At 42.3% G+C, this 9812-nt stretch overlaps 1 protein-coding gene across 1 annotated transcript; it reads right to left on the bottom strand.

Annotated features, from left to right (window-relative positions):
* Positions 1–5269: 5269 nt before the first annotated feature.
* Positions 5270–7130, bottom strand: LOC115380728 (uncharacterized). Its single transcript, XM_030081923.1, has one exon. It carries the CDS (start codon positions 6745–6747, stop codon positions 6022–6024), a length of 726 nt encoding a protein of 241 aa, XP_029937783.1. The 5' UTR covers positions 6748–7130; the 3' UTR covers positions 5270–6021.
* Positions 7131–9812: the final 2682 nt, after the last annotated feature.

The raw sequence follows: 9812 nt of genomic DNA, 5'->3' as shown, positions 1-9812 counted from the left end.
GACTGGCATTGTTTTGTTGCACTGTCACAAAGTCTCACGCTCTCCCTCCCTCTCTGCCTCACCTCTTTCTGTCCGATGCACCTGCGGCTCAGGTCACCACCGTCGACGTGTGAGAATCAGATCTCTGGAGAGCGCCGATCATTACAGAAAAACAATGCTGCTGCAGTGACAAAGGAAGTGTTTGGGAGTGGCTTCACTTTAATTAAACAAGTGGTTTAATTACACTTTGCTGTAGCTTGCTGGTAGTTCAATTTAGCAGTTAGCTCCTCTTGCTATTTTTGGTGTCGGTAATTACAGTTTTTTAACATTCGTAAGTTGATTTATCTTTCTTGACCATTGTAGTTGTGAAAATTGTACAACTAAAATTTTTCAAAATCTAGATTTGATGTGTTTCACATACAAGAAAAATATTACCACCCTTAACTCCCCCCACCCAATGCAAAATCCAGATGAGACTCACTTTAGACAGGTGTACGTTTCAGGGGTTTTTTCCAGGAAGTTGGATTGCTGTGGCAAAAAAAAAAAAAAAAAAAAAAAAAATTGTAAAACAGTTTGAATTTTGAAATGTCAAGTAGTAGTCATTGCTATCTTTTAAATTGTTGTGTGCTATTTCTGAACTTACCTGTGCTAAGTAATTCTGCTTGGTGCAAACTGTCATCCCTGGACTCCAATTTCTGGAAGGCAACTGTCTGAATGATGGGCAATGCATCAAAAAACAAAATCATTTCTTTTTTCTTTTTCTTTTTTCTTTTTCTTTCTTTCTTTTTTTTTTTTTTTACTGTGTGTCACCCATTAGCAATATAGTCTGCAGGCAGAGTGATGAAGTAAACAGGTGAGCTTTTTGCAGTAAACCCAAATGCATTTTTCTCTGGCATGTGACTTAATTCTGTATGAATTGTTATAATAATTTCATAGTTGAGTTGAGGATTTTTATAAAGTAGTCTGGACTACTTTATCAAAGCAGCTTTGGTTAAGTGTATTTCTCTTGAGGTTCGCTTTGCTTTAGTTCAACGCTGCTCTCAAAGTAGCTTCCCCAGCACTGGAGACAGAAAGGTACAACGCATCAACAGCACATGAAGTTTCACCTTGGACTGAGGGTCAGAGCAGATGAGGCCTCTGTGGAAGCCAAGTGTTGTCCCTGTAAATCTGCCTCCATGCTGGAGTCCTGTCTGATTAATTTGAATTGAGCTCTCTGCAGGGCTGTTACATTGGAAACGCTCCCTCCCAGCATTACAAGTGGGACATCTCCTGCCTGCTACTCTTTTAATTATCTCTCCCAAGGCACTCGCCATGGCAGCCTTCTGTCCTTGAAGCCACAGCACTTTGGGCTTGTGACCTTATGCACAGTGGCCTTGTTTCTCCTTGATACTCAGTGGCCTGCTCACTGCACTGAAAAACAGGTCAAAGATCCTTGATTCATGTACTCACAGAGTCACCTTTTTAAAGTAACAGCCCGTTGTTTCACTAGTGATAATGCTCCTGTTTGACTTTGGTGGCAAGTTAGCTAATAGTTTGAAGAGTCTGATGCAATAGCACCGTTACAGTACAGTGGGTGTTGATATGGAAATAAGTCCTGTAGGCTGTGATGGAGAATTGAAGTGCAGTGTAGGATTATGTCAGCTGCACTCCGCAGTGGAGTAAAGCCTAACAAGCTTTTCTTCGAGAGGAAAAATGAACGGGAGCTCAACTATTTGTCCAAGCAGCTCAAAAGCAAAACAGTGCACATGCAGCCAAGCCTGTCACCACAGGAAATGGAGGATCCTTTGCTGTGTGCAACAACATGCCTTAGTTTTTTTTTTTAAATACTGATTTCAAATAGTGCCTGGAGAGAGGACTATAGGGGTTCCTGACCAGAACATGCCACTATACCAAGCTGTGAAGATGCTTGGATTGATATGAACTTCTTCCTGCAGTAATGTTGGGAACATAAGCCCCTTAAGATACATTAGCAGCTGCTGCAGGTAACCAAGAATTCAAGTTAAAAGCTGACATGCTAATGTGATGTCTTGCTTGACAGCCCATGACAGTCTTGGATTGAGCACAACGACCTGCAGGAGGCTCTTGAGGTGTTTCATTACAGCTGATTGATATAAGTTAAATTGAAGGAGGCCTGGGCTGTGCTCTGTGACCCTAACAGAACCATACACACACAGGGTGATGGTCCCTACTGAGTGTGTGCGTCATCCCCCCGGCCCTGTCGCGGCACAGGATGTAACAACCACGCCTCAGCAGCTGTCCTGATCACAGACAGTGTCGTCCCCCACCCCCCTCCCTGCCTTTTCTCCTTCCTCCTCAGCCTGGAAACAGGAGGCTGGGCTGACAAGGCTGCCCATGTTCTACCTGCCATGCAGATCTGAAGACAGACCCCTTTTGTTAGCACCATCAAACAACCTCAGCTGACACCCTTTCATTACAAACACACACATATTTTTGTGTTTTTGGATTTTTATAAATGTACAAAGCTGCCCAATTCAGCATCCAGTTCAAGCAAACAATCCTGCATCACATTAGGATGTTCTGCTGCATGTTTTGCTTAAATCAATTTGATTTAAGCAAATAAAACTGGTCGACCTCTAGTGTTACAACAAAAGGTGGTTTCACAAGCGTTACAGTGTGCAAAAAGTTGCGAGTTTAACCTTTCAACAAATCCCCGGTGATTCAGTGTTGACCTTTGCAGCTAATTCATTCATCATTATAATTTTTGCTTTTGTTGGGTGACAAATTTTAGCTCCTGGAAAGTGAAAATTAAATCGCTGGGTGCATATAAATATTCCATACCATTCAATGTCACACCGTATGTATGTTCATCTTTTGAGCCTGACAAAAGGAATCGGAATCCTATAGAATTAGTAGCCTATGTTGTAGTATTGATTATGTGTTGTTATATCCCTGCAAATATATAAACACCTGGATCTTAGGCAATGCAGCATAGGACAAAAACAAAAGGCCTATTGGAGTGTCGGTGTTTGCCTGCTTACTAATACATTAAATTGCCTGCACCTGTGTCCCAGTGTTTCAATGCCGTAGTAATTAATTCATGTAAACATTTATGGTTCAACGATGAATGGAAAGGAAGGTTCCTTCCAGTCAACATTACAAAAAAAAAGTCAGGAGACAAGATTAGGCAACAATACAGCGCTTACTAAAGCACACAGCGACCCTTTTGTTTGTTTAATTATGTATCACCCTTTAATTTTGTCCCTTTCATTGATGAGAAGGCTATTGTACGCTGTTTCTATGCAGGCAGTATGTCAGTATCTGCTAACATTTGTGATGTCTTGCTGAAACAATGTGATACTCAAATGCCTTTGATTCCTCCAGCTTTGCTCGAAGGGTCTCTCTAGAATAACATTTCAGCATAGCATGAGCATGAGCATGTCACCTCCATGCTGATTTTGAGAAGCACTTTTGCACTGAGGAGCATTATCTTTGAACAGATTCCTCTAGCTTGGTAAATATTCTTATCCTCTATCTTCTATATGGCAGGCTGTTCCCTTATAATTTTCTTAACAATGTCTCACTTTAGATCGCTATTGTAAGTAATATAACTGGATCCTAACTCTCCATGGCCGGCATGGTGTTGAGGAGATAATGCAATTTTGTTGTTTTTTAGGATAGTGACCAGTACAGCTGCAAGACAGGTTGATTGCCATGCTACAAAGATATTTATAGTAATGAAAAAAGGTAAAGGGAAGCAGTTATGATAACATATTTTTATGTTTTGATCAGTAGGCTAATTGAGGTGACTTGATTTAAATCAAGATTTGACCACATATAGCACTAATCAACCCTGGCAATCTTCAAAGACGACAGTAAAAACCTTCCATTAAACCTTTTTCATTCACATGCTCTATGAATATGTGTTAATGCATTGCTAAATTTAATGTTTTTCTTCATACTTTGCTGCTTAAAAAAGACATCTTGCAATCTACCGCCTAGCCTGAGCCAGAATGAGAAAGCTACAAAACAAATTAATCTCATCTTTCCCTCTTATGTAATGTATGACTGATTTCCATCAAATAATGTGATCATCTCTCTGGGTGACTGGGTTCAAGAGTCATAAGGTCAGTTGCCGTTTCCCAGCTCCAACGTAGCTGCCAGCAATAACTGTCAGCGCTGATGGACTCCTTCATCAATAGGTCGGCCATTGCTCCTTGCATACATCACAAGAGGCCATAAGAGCCACTGAGAGCCTGTCTGTCAAGGCCGTTTTGATACGCACAGACTGCAGCACTGGCTAGTCTGCCATAGTGTTGTACACACTGTGTTGCAGCTCTCTAGGACACACATGGCTTGTGTTGTGGTGGAGGATGTTAGTCTGTTGTGCAATCTTCCCTGATGAATGGACATCCTGTTTACCACCCAAAACAGATGCCTTGGCTTTGGCTCTGAAAATCTGTCACCTGATGGTTCATATTAACAAAGCAGTAGGTCACCTAACCGTCTCCCAGCAGAACAGCGTAACATACCCTGCTACTGAGGCACCGGCTGCTTCTGGTGGCAATCAAGTGAAGTTTTATTTTCAGTGTGAATGATGCTTGTCACTGCCCGCATGAAAAGCAATCTTTCAGCCAAACAGGCCTTTCAGAGAGAGGCTGTCTCAAAATAGCACCAAGCAGTATTGTGTAATGTGTTCTTCTTTCCTTTGTACACTGTAACAACAGAGCTGTCAAATCAATACACCTCCCTCACATGCTGCTCAATGTTCAAGCAGAAAGCGCACGGGGCGGTTGGTTCTTATTTCCACTTCATAGTTCACCACATGTGACTGTGAAGTGGTTGTGCGAGAGCTGCGGCGACTAGAGTCTGAACCCTGGCAGGCTGTGAGGATGAATGCCTCTCTTTTGCAGGGGAGCCGACAGTTTCCTCTGCTCACACACTTTACAGTTCACAGGAGGTTTCCTGCTTTAAAGTGCATTGATTTGATTAAATGCTCAGGTACCAAGACTGGCCATAAATTGAGTGCTATTTGTACTGGCATGGTTATTATCACCGGTCAGCATAATTTCTCAAACCCATTAAGAGCAAAGGAGACTTGGGTTAAACAGTGTGCATGGTCTTTCCAATCTATATCTACGGCCTCACAGCCAAAAATATATTACACTCCATGAAATGCATCTGGCTTGTTGGAAACAAATGTAAGATGTTACCAAAGAACCAACATTTATTCAAATATGTATTTTCTATTCTATTGTGGCTCTAAAAAGCACTGATTAAATATGGCACCAGTGATTTCACAATTTGCATATTATAAAATCATAGAAATGAATCATTTTCTAAGGATGTTTATTGGTACCTTGTGATATAGGTATATCTATTATACATACTGTAACCTTAATAAAAAGTTATCTAATTACACTAAAAGTTCATCAAGGCCAAAAGATGTATGCCTGCCCTATGTACATTACCAAATACACTATACATTTACATGGTTATATGCACATACCTGAGCGTAACTCAATAATGCAGGTTCCTCTATACTCGGAATCCAGATTTCATCCATGAAAGAAAATATAGCCTATGTAAAATGCAATAATGCAATATTGATTTCGACCAGCCGATGAATGGCAGTGATTTTTAAGCGCCGTATGCCTGTGAGTTATATTTATGTCCTGTGTTCTATTTAACAAAATATCTATACCAATGTTGTCCATATACAGTACATTGACAGGCTAATAACCTCAAAAGCTGTCCAAGGTAAAGTAGACACACATTGACTTAAGGCATACAGTTGGCCTAAAAGGAAAAAAACGCATAGTTGTTGAAGGGGGGGAGAAAAATAATCATTGAAGAAGAAAGGTCTCGTCGTTTCAGGATAAGGTATCAGTTACACGTGCATGAAGCCTGTGCAATTCAGCATCCATAGGCGCTCTGCAAAAATGAGTTTGAAGAAGACCTTTGTTATCCGACCCGCGGCATTCAGTCTGCATGTGAAACACTCCTTGTTGGATCAGTGTGTGTGTCTTTTAGTGTGTGTGTGTATGTGTGTTTGTGCGTGTGCGTGTGGGTAGAGAGGCCTGATCAGTCTCCTCTGCGCAGGCCAGCTTGGCTCGTCGCGGAGGCGGCCCCGGTAGGAGAAACAGTGGCAGCATCTGCAGCCGCTTGCTCGGGGTCGCGTGTATCCGCGCCGTCAGCCCGCCTGTGCGCATCCCGCTCCTCGTCTTCGTTATGCGCCGCTCCGGACGCCCTGGTGCCTGACGGGATGTAATGGCTCACTCCGTGTTGAGATGCATGTGTGTCTCTGGTCAGAGTGCCTGATCTCTCCGCGGCTCCTGTGGTTGTGTGGCCGTGGGAAGATGCGTAGAGTCCTTCCTCCTGCTGCGAGTGCGCAATTTCTGCTCTTGCACCGTCCGCGCTGTTGGCTCTGCCATCCCATTGAAACGCCTGGCTGTGTGCTTTCGCACCCTGCCTGGTCTGGTTGAAAGATAGCAGCTCTGTCTGTGTAGAGTTCGACTCTGATACATTGTTACTAGTGGAAATATTAGTTGAGATGTTTGCGGTGGTGGTGACCTCCTCAGGCACCCCCGGCTTCCCCGCATATGAGGATGCACTGGTTGGTTTCCAGATCAAGCTGTAGTAAATTGCCAGTATAATGGCTGCTAAGGATACGGACAATACATATGCAAAAACAGTGGCTAGTCTCACCCACTTCTTGTTAGTCTTAGCAGCCATCTTTGCCTTTTTGTCCCCCGTATAAGTAGCAGGTTTGCCCCTCTCCATATTGGGCATGAAGTCCCGCTCTCTCATATTGCCCCTATTTTTCCCTCGATGCTCCACCACCCCGTCCGTCTTGAAGGCTTCTTGTTATCCACAATCCAAGAGAAGACAGGAACCAGAAGGTTGAGGGAAAAGATGCTGGACCACCTCGAACCGAATATTTTGCAGCTAAACTGCTGTGTGGCAATTCATTACATATCAGAAGCACTGCGCCTTATCTTCGCTACCCAGTGCAGCACTGCATTTCATCATGGACATCAAACATCCACTGGCGCGGCTCAGCATCCGACAGCGGCAAGACAAACGTGTATCCCCTACGACATTTCCAGGGAACAGCTGGCTGTGGGCCCACGGCGAATCCGCAGTATAAGATTTGATGTCATTTATTAAAACGATTAAGTGAGATCATACGGTACACAACTGTCTGTCTCATCCAGCAAATGAAGTGGCTGGCTCAGCTAAAAATACAGGAGAGGGGGCGGGCGGTGGCTCTTAAAGAACCAGCATCTGTGCAGAAGCCTGGAGAACCACTGATGAAACCACACACACACACACACACACACACACACACACACACACACGCACACGCACACGCACACGCATACACACAAATAATAATAATAAAATAATAATAACAATAATCAGCCACATCAGGAGGATGCCGGTGCTTCACATGTGCACATGGAGTGTGCTGCAATAAGGATGAACATTTAGCCAGGTGATGCTGTCAAGTGTTTAGGCTCCCGTGTGTTTATCTGGGCAGTCAGGTGTGGAGAGGATGAGGGCCAATCATGTGCCATCAGTCGCGTGAGAAAAGAACCACGGATGAGGTAATTTATAGATTCTGACCCAGGCCACTACTCATTTTTTACCCGGTGCTGCATAAGGTTAATTCCCCCCAGGAGTGAGGAACAAGTGGCCATAGCTTTGCCTACAGGCGGCAGACAGTTCACTCTGGCTCAGTTGTGACCGCAGCCTACCTGTCGTCCGGTTCACTTGAGTGACAGCGCATCGTTTCAGCACCACGGCCAGCGCCTGTGTTTATTTACCCCCGCGCACTGACCTCCGAGCTGAGCTCCTGCGTAGGTAGGACAGGCTGCTAGAGGGCACCAACATCTGATGTAGAAAATGTAAAAATTACAATAAAAGCAACCACTAATGTATATAATAGATTTTTTTTCAATTTTTATTTTATTCTATTTTTATTTATTTATTTAGTTTGGAAACTCATTAACCCTTAAAGACCCTGATACGCACCTAAATTATATCGGTTTAATAGTAATTGTTGAGATGTAAAGCTACTAATTTAGTAAAGTGAAAAGGTTGGACTTCTTCAGTGCAATAGGTGAAAATGTGTTCCCTGCTTTACAAAGCACTGAGCCCTCAATAGGCTATGCACTTAGTTTTTACCCTTAGACACTTAATGAGCTCTTAATTTCAGCACTGAACCCCGTCATTTAATGTAATCGAAGACAATGGAAGAAAGTGGGATGATTGAATGGCTTTTAACCCTTCAATTACAAAATTTACTAACATTTTTTATCAGTTGGGGTCAAATTGAGCTCAGTAATAACTAAACATTATTATTGAAGTTTATGTTAGTTATGATAGTTCTTTAAATAGAATATAACCCTCCCCTAAAGATAATAGGAGGGTTAAAATACTGGAAATCTTATCTTCCATTGAAGTGTGAAGTCAAGTTTTCATGTCAAAAGTGTAACTTCGGGGATGATTCAGGAATCAACGTAAAACCGTGGGAAACTCTTGATTTGCTGTTTCAGGAACTGATTAAGGGACTAATCAAAATGACTCAATAGGACCTTTTTAAGTCACATGTTATAGTATTCTAGTGTTAGATCAACATTTCATAATCCATGTACACAGCCCTGCTGCCTGAGCCCTGAGCTGCATGTACCACAGAAGCCTCTCACTGTGCTCTATTTTAGCTCTTTATGAGCCTCTTTCTCTGCACTGACTAAGCAGTTAACAAAATTTCACTCTTTACCTTAAAGTGGCTCCAACCTTTTTATGTAGTTGGCTGCAGGCCTCTTGGAAGCCATCATTATCCTCCCACTGTTCTCCAGTGGATACTGCATGTAGGTCATAAAGATGTATGTCAGACCAAAAAAAAGAGGTCCAAATGAATTTTAGTGGATTTGCTTCCTGCTACATCCTTTATCTAACCACTGACAGTCAACAGAACATCATGTATCATCTCAACCAATCTTCTAGTATCATGAATTCCTTAATAAAATGACATTAAATATTATTATATTTTGCTATCTTAAAATGAGGAGTCCTAAAAGTAAAGTGCACTGCTGAATCGGTAAGCTACAAAAGTGAACCTTCCCCACATGTGTTGTCAAAGTATTAATCTACCTCCCAAAAGCTTGCTCCCCTGCAAGCATGCATGCACACACTCAGGTGTTTGGAAGGGTGGTTGTTTTTACCTGCATTTCCAAAAGGGGTGGAGATGTGAGGTAAGAGTTTATGAGCTGAAGGAGTTTGCATGACAACATCTTGGCTGAGAAAATGATATGCATTCTCCTCTGGTAAATTATAGAGGATTATCACAAAAAATGAAGTGGGACAATTCCAGCTAACTGAGTCTGCTGTAATTTGTCTGGTGTCGCTTCACTTGTCCCTGCTTGGCTGTACATTTGCATATGATATTGCACAGTCTCAAGATTTATTTGCATGACATCCAAACAACAGGGAGACTTCAGTTGAAACTACCATTCTGCACCATGAGCTGTCAATAACCCCACCCCCACCCTCCTTGTACTACATGAGACTATAATTTGATCCTGGAAAGGTGGCTGCAGCATCGTTTAGCCAAATAATAGACATCAACATTATAAATTTAGTGAATGCAGGCCAAATGATTTGATTTGCTGGTAAAGCGAAGAAATATGAAGCTTCCCAGTGCAGCCATTCATTTGGATTCTGTAACAACACCTGTAAAGAAAATAACAATGTTAAAACCATGTCCACACATAAAGAAATTTTTGCACTTTTACTGAGATGAATAGTCTGTCCCAGGGATGCAAAACATCCTTTAGCTTTTATTTATTTTTTTATTTATTTATTTTTAT

Source organism: Myripristis murdjan, chromosome 22 (assembly GCF_902150065.1).
Source record: "Myripristis murdjan chromosome 22, fMyrMur1.1, whole genome shotgun sequence".
Taxonomy (NCBI): domain Eukaryota; kingdom Metazoa; phylum Chordata; class Actinopteri; order Holocentriformes; family Holocentridae; genus Myripristis; species Myripristis murdjan.
This window is presented reverse-complemented; position numbering and strand designations above follow the sequence as displayed.